This window comes from Medicago truncatula, chromosome 8, assembly GCF_003473485.1.
Source record: "Medicago truncatula cultivar Jemalong A17 chromosome 8, MtrunA17r5.0-ANR, whole genome shotgun sequence".
Taxonomy (NCBI): domain Eukaryota; kingdom Viridiplantae; phylum Streptophyta; class Magnoliopsida; order Fabales; family Fabaceae; genus Medicago; species Medicago truncatula.
In genome coordinates, this window is record NC_053049.1 from 3255443 (window position 1) to 3270102 (window position 14660).

Below are 14660 nucleotides of genomic sequence, written 5' to 3' on the forward strand. Positions count from 1 at the left end.
GAATGTTTGTAACCATTGAAAATGTTTGTGGTTATGAAAATGTTTGTAGCATGTGGCAGAAGAATGTTTGTAACCATTGATTTTGGCAAGTTAATCAAAATGTTTGTAACCATTGAACTTTGAACATATGTAAGATAATGTTGTGAAAATATGATATGGAGGACAGAGTAGAACACATAAAAAAAGTCTGATATTATGTTGCCAAATAGCATATCCAAAAGTAGACTTAAGTTACAACCAACCATGTTTGAATACTAAATAGGTTGCAAAGTAACACAACTTAAACTAATTTGTTCCAAAATAACACATGGCATCAAGTTTCAATACTTAACTATTACAACCGAAAATATAATTCCAACAAAAGAGTACTTAAATTGCATTACAAATAGGTGGCATTACTTATTGTTTACTGACTGCTGTGTTCCAATTAGCTCCATTTCATCAGACTTTCTCTTCATACCAATCTTCCTGCACTTCTTAGGCACCATGAGTATGTTTTCCCCCACTATTTGTGGCTTCACAATTGGCACAGAGTTGCTTGCAAGTGGCACAGTGTTGCTTGCAGTTGGCACATTGTTGCTTGCAAGTGGCACAATGTTGGTTGCAGCAGGTGGTGGTACAGTGGTGCTAGGTGGTGGTAAAGTGGTGCTTGCAGCTGGTGGTGCAGTTGTGTTTCCAGGTGATGCTTCTGTTGTGGTTGAAGCTGTTGGTGCAGTTATGGGTGTGGTTCCATATGATTTCCCAGCCTTTTTGCTTGGTCCTTTCTTGTTAGCTGGCCCTTTCTTCTTGGGTGCAGGTGGTGCTTGAGGTTGCCGAACAGTTGGATTGGTTTGGAATATGCATAATACAAGTTAAATACATATGACAGTTGCATATTTAACACATTACAGTAAAACACATTACAGTTTGTACCTGATTCTCCCCTGGTGCAAGCATCCTATCACCAAGTTGTTTACCATAGCATGTCCTAACATTATGACCAAGCTCACCACACCTTCCACACTTGAGACTATGTTGGTTTCTTTTGGGCACAGATTTACTATTGCTACTACTACCAGCACCAGATTGAGAATGTTTCACCTTCTCATCATTACCTTTTTTCCTTTGTTTTTTGGGCCTACTTGGTGCCCTTCTAACATATGGAGGCAAGATGGGTGGAAGGTCAACTTGTGGCCATAATTTTGGTCCATTAGAAGGCAGTATGAGGTTGTTGTAAGTATCCAAAAAAGTAGATTTCCTATATAAAGTAAAAGTGTTTATAAGTCAGTGCCATTATAAAGTGTTTACAAGTTAAATTGTAAGCCTTTTCTCAAGTGTTTATAAAGTAAAACAAAGTAAAAGCTATAGTATCTTGTACTAACCTGTACCAATGAGCCACATAGTCATCTGGATTTTTCTTATTATACCATATGCAAGCAATTGCATGTGGACAAGGTATGCCAGACAGATCCCATTTCCTGCAGGCACATGTATTTTCTCCAAGATTCACAGCATATGAGTCAGTGCCATTATAAACAGTAAATCTAGCATAGTCCCTATCTCCACACCAATTTGGAGACCAGCCCTTAGCTTCCTTCTTACAATTATCCAACAGCTTGTTAATCATTGGACAAATTTCACCATCATACCTCAACATATAATCTCTAAGTTTTACTATCCTATCTGTGATATACATTTTCAGCCCATCAACAAGAGATATAACAACATACTCTCTTATATCAACTATTGCACTATTAAATGCCCCGCACATATTTTTTACTTGTAGATCACAACAAGTATAAGTACTAAACCCAGCCCTTGACCAACTACCTACAGAATGCTCACTCATCTCCTTCCAAGCAGCTTCATTAATGTTCTTCAAATTCTCCATTGCCTTGTTAAATTCAATCATTGTAGTACACCTAGCAGCTTTCCACATTGTCTCCTTCAAATGCTCACCTGGATGTCTCTTCTTAAAGTTCCCATACAGATGCTTAACACACAATATGTGCTCATGAGCATCAGGAATTGATGCAATTGTGTTCACAAGTCCCTTCAAATTAAGACATAAATAAATTAGAAGACAATTATAGTTAACTTAATATTAAATTTGTTAAATAAACAACAATTGCATACCTTTTGCTGGTCTGATATGAAAGACCATTTTTTATCAGAAATGCCATTCAAATCACCTAATAACAGTTCAAGAAACTAGTCCCATGAATCCTTTGTCTCAGCTTCCACTACTGCAAATGCAATTGGTAACATTTGATTGTTGCCATCTTTCCCAATTGCTGCTAATAAGTGTCCTCCATCTCTTCCTTTCAAAAAACACCCATCTAGACCAATTAATGGTCTACAAGTAGTTGCAAATGCCCTCTTGCAAGCATAAAAACAAACATATATTCTCTCAAAAACAGGCCCAGCATCACTATCTTTACACTTAATCAAAACACTGCTTCCAGGATTGCTCCTCAACAATTCCTCAGCATAGTTTCTCAGATGCGAATATTGCTCATCTATGGCACCATGGATAAGTTCTAAAGCCTTCTTCTTAGCCCTATATAACTGATAACTACTTAACATCACCCCCCACCTTTCTTTACAAGCGTCCTTCAATTTCTTTATCCTCATATGAGGTGTGAGTTTCAGGAGTGGTATCAACTTCTTAGCCAACAAAGTGGTCCCAATCAATCTAGTTCTCCCACCGTAATGACACTTATGATCAGGGTTATAAGTAATTAAAATAAAGTATGTTTTAGGTGGAGCCTTGCTAAACCTCATGTAAAATGGACAACCCTCATCACACTTAACCACAACTCTGTTCCTCTCACTTTTCTGAACATAAATATTTTTCCTTTGTTGCAAAGCAAATTCTCTAACAGATGTCCTAATTAGTTCAGAAGATGAGAATACTTGCCCTTTCAAAAATTTAATTTCATCAGACAACTTGAACTTATGTAATTTTGGCTTACCAGATCCAGTATCCTCATCAGAAGAGCAGATGCTATCTAAATCAGATGAATCTCCATTCTCATCATAAAAATCTTCAAGTCTTGTTGCATCAGAATTCTTTGATCTTTCAGAAGCCCCCAAAGATGGAACATATGAAGTAACCACAGGTGCAGGATTTATTAGTTGGTCAGGCAACACATCTGTCCAGTCAAAGCCCTCATCATAGTCACTATCATTCAGAGACACCCCATCAACACTATCACTTTCAGGTTCATCACCTTCAGCTGCTACAAACTCAGGATCTGTTCCACTATCAGATTCAAAAGGGGAATATGAATGCTCCTCATCCTCATATCTTGCATCAAGCTCAGTTACATCAAGATGTTCCAAGTAAAAAGTCACACTCTTCTCATCTTTATACTCACTTATGAACCTTACCACATCCCTAAGGGTTTTAATTGCTTTAAGACCATCTTTAAGCTGTCCACCAACCACAACATACCAGACAGTATAGTTCCCCTTTACACCTAACTCTCTCACCAGCTTGTCCAAGTTAATTAGGTTAACTTCACCTAAGGCCCACGTGCCCCCATACTCATAGGTATCACCCCTTTTGTATTCCAACTCAGGATCCCCACTAAAGTAACCATTGTATCTAAACCTTATCTTCAGTGACTTCAGTGGGTGGTCCTCAGTAGCCCTGCAAGGAATATAATATTAGCTAAGTTAAAAAAAGCCCTTAAATGACATTATTATTGTACAAAGTATTTCTACAAAGTATAAAGTATGTCTACATAATATGTGCAATCAGTAGTACAAGAGTATTTCTAAAAAGTATAAAGTATGTGTACAAAGTATGTGCAATCAGTAGTACAAGAGTATTTCTACAAAGTATGTGTACAAAGTATAAAGTATTTCTACATAACAAGAGTATTAATACAGTATCAAGTACAAAGTAATTCTACAGTACAAGAGTATTCATATAAAGCATATGTATAAAGTATTTATACAGTATTTCTACCCTAAATTCAAGCAACATTTATCACATAACACAACAAACAAAAAAGACACCCCAATTACAATATTATATGCAGCAGACATCACACAACAACCAAAAAGAGAACCCTATATTCAAGTAAAGACAAAAACGAATCTTACTTTAAGGCATTCTTCTCAGGAATCTTCTTCTCTTGTCGAGGACCAGAGCTTTCACCAGCTTTCACCAAGCCTTTATCGACCCACTTCATCTTCTCCAAAAATAGTAACACAAACCCTAGAACTGGAACTCGAATTGCTTACACAAACTTAACCGAAATTAGGATGGAACCAAAACTTAACTCGAATTGATACAACCGAAGAAGAATCGATCGTTCTGGAAACAGAGAAACAAAGGGGACAATCGATCGTTTTCGGTAGGATGGAGAAGAATGGTGAGAAGATGAAACAAAGGGGTCTGAAATTAACAAAACCTAACTTTCTAAGTTTTCAATTTTGTGGAAGCAGGTCACGTGACCTGACTTTCTATTTTCCTTTTTTTTTTTAATTTTTTAATTTTGTCCAATTTAAAAATAACCGGATGAATTTTAAAAAGTAAAAAAAAAAAAATACACGTGGCACCTCACTAATGGGATGTGAGTGCCACGTCAGCAACGACCAGGTCAACAATCCACTGGGGGTTCAAAACTGCCACAAAATGTAAACATAAGGGTTTGTTTTGTATTTATTTTAGTTAAGGGTCTGTAACCGCAACTTTTGGAAAGTTAGGGGTCCAAAAGTGCAATTAAACCTAAAATAAAGCAAGGGTAAGCTAACTTTTTTTTTTTGAAAGAAAGGAGTAAGTCAACTTGTCAACCTGGAGCTTTGGATCCAATCAAAGAATGGCATTGGATGAAAAATTCTAACATCCAAATATCCAAACCTGAGGTTCACGAGCTAATGTGTGCTTATGTTTGGTTTATGTCCTCACTCCATTTCGTTTTCTTCTTAATTTTAGTCATTCTTCTTAATTTTTAAATACAAATTTTTTTATCATTTTATTTCTAAATTTTAAAAAGATAACGCTTAAAAATAAAAAATTATCACAATTAACTTTTTAGCTTATTTTTCTGATTTTTGAAAAAACTAGCGGATAACTGGTAAACCGGCTTATAGCAGATGAATTTATGGCAGATGACTTAGAAACTAGCTTCTAGATGATAGGAATAAGCTAGTTGATTGAATTTGTAATGTATGATAAAATTAACGGTTGGAATAACTTATAAATATGAAATGATCTAAAATAAATATATTTAATTAATATTTTTTCAATTAAGATTGCAAATGTAAAATTGAGATAAAAAGTGATAAGCTACAAACAATTTGAATTAGCTTATCGAAAAATACTACAAGCTCATAAAACTAAGTTATAAGCTCAGGAAAAAAATGACAGCCACTGCTAGAAAATATACAAATAATTATCTTATAAAATATACCCTAAGAGTCTCTTTAGTGTGCAGGATAACAAGATAAAATATGATAAAATTATCCTATCCTAATTAAATTCATTGTTTGGTGCACTAATAGAAAAAGATAAATTAATTATTTTTTAATCCTATCATACTGAACCTTCCTTAAATGTCAAACTCGCTTCATTAAAATGTTGCATATGTATTAAATGTATGGGAGCTTACTTTTTTATTGTTCGACAATCTCATACTAAGACCATTCATAGCATATCACCTCAAATTGGATGCTTAAATGGGTCATCTGTGTTCACATCACTCATTATACGGTACTACTTAATAAACACCAGTTTTCTTCAACCCAACACCTCAAAAGAAATTATTAAATAGGTTCGACAAATAATTCTAAATCATTACATTTCAACAAAATTTGTTAAATGGGACATGCGAAAAATGAAGAGAGAGATGATGCTTCCTTAGCCACCTTTGTCCATAAGCACCCATATATTATACTCTATAATGAAGATGCATGTTTAATGTGGTACTAAATAAATGAAGCACTTACCATTGTGGATGGTCTAAATATTCATTAGTTAATGTTGTTTATAGATTCCTGTCAAAATTAAAATCAACGCTAAGAATTTATACATATTCAACATTTATAAAAGAGTTTAATGTGCATGTTTGAGATACTTTTTAAAGCTTGTTAATCTTGAGGAAAAGGTCAATAACCTCCAAGACCTTAAACCCCAAACCCTATTTGATCCAACTATGGCAAAAGGCATTTATTTTGTCACCAGTATTTGATTCAAATAGAGTTGGCGGGGGTTCCATTTGCACTTTACTTTCTAATTTGTCAATCTTTGAACACATCATCTATCATCTATGTAATAAAGTTATTGAACTTGCCTCTTTTCAAGGATGATATCCTCATAAAACCATATGCACTTAGATATCTCCACTATTTTCCTCATCATGTAATTCAAGCTTCTGCTGCCACCTTCCTTTCTGTGCTAATATAATAATTCAGATTATATAATTTAAAAGTTCCTTAAACTTAGTTTGTTTCATATAATCCGAACCAACAGTAATTTAGAGAAAAAAATAGGTTGCGTACGTATAGGATGAAAGAAAAAAAAGTCTTGCTAACAAGTACCCTCATGACAATGGTTAAGAAATCTACAAATAAAAATTTTGTCTTGAAAATATAAGATGTTACTTTTAATAAAGTAATAATTACACAACTTTTCATAAAAATTTACATATTTTAGATAATTTTTTTTTTTTTACAAGTATATTTTAGATACTTAATCATTGCCCTTAAGGCACTAGTTAGCATTCTCCAAAAATAAATAGTCTTATATTTCCTCTCAACCCGATCTCCAAATCTTTATCTAAAATTAAAATTAAGAAACTTTTGCCTTATGAATATAAAAGATATAAATGTTCCTTAAAAAAATTAAAAGATATAAAATGAACATCCTTTAAATTCTCTAAAGTATATAATCTTTTTTTTTTAAATACTAAAGTATGGAGTATAAAATTTGTTAATTTAGTGTTTACAATTAAAACATTAGAGACTTTTTTGTTTTTGGAATAAAGACATCATAAATTTATTTACAAAATTTTATAAACTATCCTAAAGGTGATGTCTTCACTATTTAAGATCCCGTACCTAATAGGTACCCTATTGGGAAAATTTTTTTTGGTCTTCTAAAATCTAGGGTCTCACTTAAGACCATCATTAAGTGGATTCCACGCTACTTTTTATTAAAATAATCATTGTATTGTTGGAATGTAAATGTTGAAGAGTTAGCAGTGGGATCGATTTAAACATTTTGTCGAGTTAGTGATATGTGTTGGAACAAAATGTGTTTCACAATGAACCTTATTAAGTTTTGATGATAACAAGGTATTAAAAATTGTCAATTGGTTATTACTAATAATTGTTCAAGTGTACAGGACCAAAGGCTACTCAAGTTATTTCAATAGGTCTTGGAAGAACAATGGAAAGAAAAAAAAAAGAAATTCTGAGCATCTGAAGAAAACTGCTCCTGAAGCTAAACTGCTCCTGAAGAGATGACGTCATCAGAAGCAGAAAGTCATCAGAAGCAGAAAGTCATCAGAAGCAAAAGTTTTCATCAGAAGCAATATCTTCACCAGAAGCTACTTTTGATCCTTTAATCAATCTGAAGATTCAAAGTTGCTGATTCTCAATTCAGTCTTATCAAAGAAGAACAAAGAATTGAAAGGGAGGTATCAACGGATATATGGATAGCACTGAGCTCTTGTCTCTCGTTAATAGAGTTGACAAAGTACAAGTGTACAACCACTACCTCCACTACTCTGTTTTCTGTCTACGCTACAAGACAAAACAACAGCCATGCCTGCAGAATTTGTACACTCAAGATGGGAATGAATTTGAAGTTTATTCTTCAAAGGACTACACCCAAATCAGGCAAAGGATCACTGGTGGATAATCAAAGGATTTCAAACGACTCTTTAGACGTGCTGATTATCTCAACGTCTCTTTCACACCTCTATATAAAGGAATGAAGACTTGAAGATTTTAGACAGAGATACATAAGTTCAAAAGCGCCAAAACTCTGTCAATTTGATTCTACAAAGCACACTGAATTTCTGCACTGATTTGATACATCTTAGAAATTCAAAGTCTAGAGTCTTTTCTGTATTGTATTGTGAACACCACTGATTGTATATCAAGTGTTCAATTCAAACTCAATTCTCTGTATTTTTGTTTGATTAGAAGTCTCTTGCCTGCGTGCTTGAGCATTAGAAGTCTCTTGCTTAGTGCTTGAGCATTGGAAGACTCTTGCGTGTGTGCTTGAGCATTGTTTTGTGAAGTCTCATACTTTGAAAGTATTGAGCAGTTGTAATCTTGTGATTATAGTGAAATCTCCTTGGAAGTGCAAGGGGGACTGGACTACTTCCGTGTTGTGGAAGGAACCAGGATAACTGCTTGTGTCTTTGTCTTTCTTTTCTCTGCTCTGTTCTTTTCCGCTGCAATCTGACTCTGATCATTTCATCAGAAGCAATCAAACTGCTTCTGAAGTTTTATCAGAAGAAGTTTTTTTTTAAGAGAAAAAGAAAACACAATTCAACCCCCCCCCCCCCCCCTTCTTGTGTTTTTCACCTTCAATTGGTATCAGAGCTTGCTCTGTTATCACAGCACTTAACCGTGTTACAGTTCAAGATCTATTAGAAAAACATGTCTGGAGATGAGGAATCAGTTACTCCAAAATACACAAGTGTCAAGCATGACTATGATACTGCTGACAAGAAAACAGACTCTGGAAAAGCTCCAAAGTTTAATGGAGATCCAGAAGAGTTTTCATGGTGGAAAACTAATATGTACAGCTTTATCATGGGATTGGATGAAGAGCTATGGGATATACTGGAAGATGGAGTTGATGATCTGGATTTGGATGAAGAAGGAGCTGCTATAGACAGAAGAATACATACTCCTGCTCAGAAGAAGCTTTATAAGAAACATCACAAGATAAGAGGAATCATTGTGGCTTCTATACCTCGCACCGAATACATGAAAATGAGTGACAAATCTACTGCGAAGGCCATGTTTGCTTCTCTATGTGCAAACTTTGAAGGCAGCAAGAAAGTAAAAGAGGCTAAAGCTTTGATGCTAGTTCATCAGTATGAACTTTTCAGAATGAAGGATGATGAGAGTATAGAAGAAATGTACTCAAGATTTCAAACTTTAGTTTCTGGATTGCAAATACTGAAGAAAAGCTATGTTGCCTCTGATCATGTTAGTAAGATTTTGAGAAGCTTACCTTCAAGATGGAGACCCAAAGTAACTGCTATTGAGGAAGCTAAGGATCTAAATACTTTAAGTGTTGAAGATCTTGTTAGCTCACTCAAAGTGCATGAAATGAGTTTAAATGAGCATGAAACCTCTAAGAAGAGTAAATCCATTGCTTTACCATCTAAAGGAAAGACCTCAAAGTCTTCCAAAGCCTACAAAGCCAGTGAATCTGAAGAAGAATCACCTGATGGAGATTCTGATGAAGATCAATCTGTAAAGATGGCTATGCTGTCCAACAAGCTTGAGTATCTGGCAAGGAAGCAGAAGAAATTTTTGAGCAAGAGAGGTAGCTACAAGAACTTCAAGAAAGAAGATCAGAAGGGATGCTTCAATTGTAAGAAGCCTGGTCATTTCATTGCTGATTGCCCTGATCTTCAGAAGGAGAAGTTTAAAGGCAAATCCAAGAAATCAAGCTTCAACTCCAGTAAATTCAGAAAGCAAATCAAAAAGAGCTTGATGGCGACCTGGGAAGATTTGGATAGTGAATCTGGTTCTGATAAAGAAGAAGCTGATGATGATGCTAAGGCAGCCGTTGGGTTAGTGGCAACAGTATCATCAGAAGCAGTATCAGAAGCTGAATCAGATTCAGAAGATGAAAATGAGGTATATTCCAAAACCCCTAGACAAGAACTTGTTGATTCTCTAAAAGAACTTTTATCACTGTTTGAACACAGAACCAATGAGTTGACAGATTTAAAAGAAAAATATGTTGATTTGATGAAACAACAAAAATCAACTCTATTGGAACTGAAAGCTTCTGAAGAAGAACTCAAAGGGTTTAACCTCATATCAACAACATATGAAGATAGACTCAAGAGTCTTTGTCAGAAGCTACAAGAAAAATGTGATAAAGGTTCAGGCAATAAACATGAGATTGCCTTGGATGATTTTATTATGGCTGGAATAGACAGAAGCAAAGTTGCTTCTATGATCTACAGCACATACAAGAACAAAGGCAAAGGGATTGGATATTCTGAGGAGAAATCCAAAGAATACAGTCTCAAGAGCTACTGTGATTGTATCAAGGATGGATTGAAATCCACCTTTGTGCCTGAAGGTACAAATGCTATAACTGCTGTTCAGTCAAAACCTGAAGCTTCAGGTTCACAGGCTAAGATCACATCAAAGCCAGAGAATCTTAAGATCAAGGTAATGACAAAATCTGATCCTAAGAGTCAAAAGATTAAAATTCTGAAAAGATCAGAACCTGTTCATCAGAATCTGATTAAACCAGAATCTAAAATTCCAAAACAAAAGGATCAGAAGAACAAAGCAGCTACTGCTTCTGAGAAAACAATACCAAAAGGTGTCAAACCTAAAGTATTGAATGATCAGAAGCCACTCAGCATTCACCCTAAGGTACAAGGGAGGAAAAGTAAAACCTCCAAAACTAACCCAAAAGGACCCATGAAGATATGGGTACCTAAATCTGAATTGGCCAAAAATGCAGGTGTGCTTAAGGGCAAGAGAGAAACAAAGGTCATGGTACCTAGACAGCGGATGTTCAAGGCACATGACTGGAGAGAAAGCTTTGTTCCTTACCCTTACAATGAAAGATGGAGGAGAAGTGAAGTTTGGTGGCAACCAAACTGGAAAGATCATTGGTACAGGTACTATTGGTAATTCCTCCATCTCAATTAATAATGTGTGGCTAGTAGATGGTCTGAAGCATAACCTATTGAGCATTAGTCAATTTTGTGACAATGGGTATGATGTAACGCTCAGTAAGACCAACTGCACACTAGTCAACAAGGATGACAAATCCATTACATTCAAGGGAAAGAGAGTTGAGAATGTCTATAAAATAAATTTCTCTGATCTGGCTGATCAGAAGGTAGTTTGCCTTCTGTCAATGAATGATAAAAAATGGGTATGGCATAAAAGGTTGGGACATGCTAATTGGAGATTAATTTCTAAAATTAGCAAGTTACAACTGGTCAAAGGATTGCCTAACATTGATTATCATTCAGATGCACTTTGTGGTGCATGTCAGAAAGGGAAAATTGTGAAAAGTTCTTTCAAATCTAAAGACATTGTATCAACCTCCAGACCCTTAGAATTACTCCATATTGATCTTTTTGGTCCAGTTAACACTGCATCCTTATATGGAAGTAAATATGGATTAGTCATTGTTGATGATTACAGCAGATGGACTTGGGTAAAATTCATTAAAAGTAAAGACTATGCATGTGAAGTGTTTAGCAGCTTCTGCACTCAAATACAATCTGAAAAAGAATTGAAAATTTTGAAAGTCAGAAGTGATCATGGTGGAGAATTTGAAAATGAGCCATTTGAACTTTTTTGTGAAAAACATGGGATTCTCCATGAGTTTTCTTCTCCTAGAACTCCACAACAAAATGGGGTTGTAGAAAGAAAGAACAGAACCTTACAAGAAATGGCCAGAACCATGATCCATGAAAACAACTTAGCTAAACATTTTTGGGCAGAAGCAGTCAATACTTCATGTTATATTCAAAATAGGATCTATATCAGACCTATGTTGGAGAAAACAGCATATGAACTCTTTAAAGGAAGAAGACCCAATATCTCTTACTTTCATCAGTTTGGATGTACTTGTTACATCTTAAACACTAAAGACTATCTGAAGAAATTTGATGCCAAGGCTCAAAGAGGAATCTTTTTAGGTTACTCTGAAAGGTCAAAGGCATACAGAGTGTATAATTCAGAAACACAATGTGTTGAAGAATCTATGCATGTAAAATTTGATGATAGAGAGCCTGGAAGTAAAACTTCAGAGCAAAGTGAAAGTAATGCAGGTACAACTGATTCTGAAGATGCATCAGAATCTGATCAACCTTCTGATTCTGAAAAGTATACAGAAGTTGAATCTTGTCCAGAAGCTGAAATCACTCCAGAAGCTGAGTCTAATTCAGAAGCAGAACCTAGCCCAAAAGTACAGAATGAAAGTGCTTCTGAGGACTTTCAAGATAACACTCAGCAGGTTATTCAACCTAAATTCAAGCACAAATCTTCACATCCTGAGGAGCTAATCATTGGAAGCAAAGATAGTCCTAGAAGAACAAGATCACATTTTAGACAAGAAGAGTCTTTAATAGGACTGCTTTCAATAATTGAGCCTAAAACTGTTGAAGAAGCTCTCTCAGATGATGGATGGATATTAGCTATGCAAGAAGAGCTAAATCAATTCCAAAGGAATGATGTGTGGGATCTGGTACCCAAACCTTCTCAGAAGAACATTATTGGAACAAAATGGGTATTCAGAAACAAGCTGAATGAACAAGGAGAAGTAACCAGAAACAAAGCCAGACTTGTTGCTCAAGGCTACAGTCAACAAGAAGGCATTGATTACACTGAAACATTTGCTCCAGTTGCAAGATTGGAAGCAATCAGGTTACTTCTATCCTACGCAATTAATCATGGCATAATATTATATCAAATGGATGTCAAAAGTGATTTTCTTAATGGTGTCATTGAAGAAGAAGTGTATGTTAAACAACCTCCTGGGTTTGAGGATCTTAAGCATCCTGACCATGTTTATAAACTTAAGAAATCACTATATGGCTTGAAACAAGCTCCCAGAGCTTGGTATGATAGACTAAGTAATTTCTTAATTAAAAATGATTTTGAAAGAGGACAAGTTGACACAACACTCTTCAGAAGGACTCTTAAGAAAGATATTTTGATTGTGCAAATATATGTTGATGATATAATATTTGGTTCTACTAATGCATCTCTTTGCAAAGAATTTTCTAAGTTAATGCAGGATGAATTTGAAATGAGTATGATGGGAGAATTGAAATTCTTTCTGGGAATTCAAATCAACCAAAGTAAAGAAGGAGTATATGTTCATCAAACAAAATATACAAAGGAGCTTCTGAAGAAGTTCAAGCTAGAAGATTGTAAAGTGATGAACACTCCAATGCATCCAACCTGCACCTTAAGCAAAGAAGATACTGGAACAGTAGTAGACCAGAAGCTATACAGAGGTATGATTGGTTCTCTGTTATACCTCACTGCATCTAGACCTGATATTTTATTCAGTGTATGCTTGTGTGCAAGATTTCAATCAGATCCTAGAGAATCTCATTTAACTGCAGTTAAGAGAATCTTCAGGTATCTGAAAGGAACAACTAATCTTGGACTCCTGTATAGGAAATCCCTAGATTATAAGTTGATTGGATTCTGTGATGCTGATTATGCTGGTGATAGGATTGAAAGAAAATCAACCAGTGGAAATTGTCAATTCCTGGGAGAGAATCTGATATCCTGGGCAAGCAAAAGACAAGCAACTATTGCTATGTCTACAGCAGAAGCAGAGTACATTTCAGCTGCAAGTTGTTGCACACAACTACTTTGGATGAAACATCAGTTGGAAGACTATCAGATCAATGCTAACAGTATTCCCATTTATTGTGATAATACTGCTGCTATTTGTTTGTCAAAGAATCCAATTCTACATTCAAGAGCCAAGCATATTGAAATCAAACACCATTTTATCAGAGACTATGTTCAAAAAGGAATTTTAGATATACAATTCATTGATACTGAACATCAATGGGCTGATATATTTACAAAACCTTTGTCTGTTGAAAGATTTGATTTTATTAAGAAAAATTTGAACATGCATTTTGTGTCTGATTGAAAAATTGCTTGCCTCTGAATAAGAAGTTTGGTTCTGAAGTTTATTCAGGAGCATTTTGGTTCATCAGAAGCTCTTAACTGAGGTTCTGAGGAAAATGTGCTTCTGAAGATGACGTCAGCACTAAAACTTCAGAAGTGTTATTCTTTGCTTCTGAATAGCTTGGTTAGTGGGAACGTTGGTAGTTACTTTATGTAAACAGCTGTCCCATTACCCAAAAAATAGTTTTCTGAAGAGTCTCTGACGTGGTCTATTTGTATTGGAGTATAACAAAAAGGGCAATGATGTTTTATTCGCTTTTTAACATACTTACACGCGCCCCTAATTTGTCATTAATGCTGTGTTTGTTTGTCCCTTCTGAATTACAAACGTTTTAATAAAAAACACTAAGTCATTTCACACACTTCTCACTCCACAACAAACACTTTCTAATTTCTTCTCAACCATCTGTGTAAGTAAGCACATTCTCTCAACCTCTCAAAACACCTTAGAACCCTAATTCTACTTAAAATCATGGCATCTTCAAGTTCTGCCGGTGGTTTTTCATCGAATATGGATATAGATACTCCTGCTTATGAAATCAAAGGAAGAACTATGTCGATTGAGGAATGGGATCTAATCATTCAAGCGGAAAATCCAGTGGATTTCACTTCTCTAACTCATCATGGATGCGACTTGGTAAGATTCTACAAAAAGCAGAAGCTAATGAGTTACTTCAGTCTTCTCAACGGTCCTACTTATGAAGTGCTTGTCAGACAATTCTGGGTAAGAGCTTCAGTGTTTGACAAAGTTGCTGCTAAACAGGAAGAAGCTCAGATGA

The 14660-nt window shown here is 35.3% G+C and overlaps 2 protein-coding genes across 2 annotated transcripts; both read right to left on the minus strand.

Annotated features, from left to right (window-relative positions):
* Positions 1-268: 268 nt before the first annotated feature.
* On the minus strand, positions 269-4691 carry LOC112417232 (uncharacterized). The gene is made up of 5 exons (XM_024772537.2): positions 4093-4691; positions 2116-3634; positions 1362-2032; positions 913-1237; positions 269-802 (listed from the first exon to the last, which is right to left on the minus strand). The coding sequence occupies exons 1-2, from the start codon at positions 4179-4181 to the stop codon at positions 2191-2193; spliced, it is 1533 nt and encodes a 510-aa protein (XP_024628305.1). The 5' UTR covers positions 4182-4691; the 3' UTR covers positions 269-802; positions 913-1237; positions 1362-2032; positions 2116-2190.
* On the minus strand, positions 877-1918 carry LOC112417192 (uncharacterized). Its single transcript, XM_024772400.1, has 2 exons — positions 1362-1918; positions 877-1237 (listed from the first exon to the last, which is right to left on the minus strand). Exons 1-2 carry the CDS (start codon positions 1916-1918, stop codon positions 877-879), a joined length of 918 nt encoding a protein of 305 aa, XP_024628168.1.
* Positions 4692-14660: the final 9969 nt, after the last annotated feature.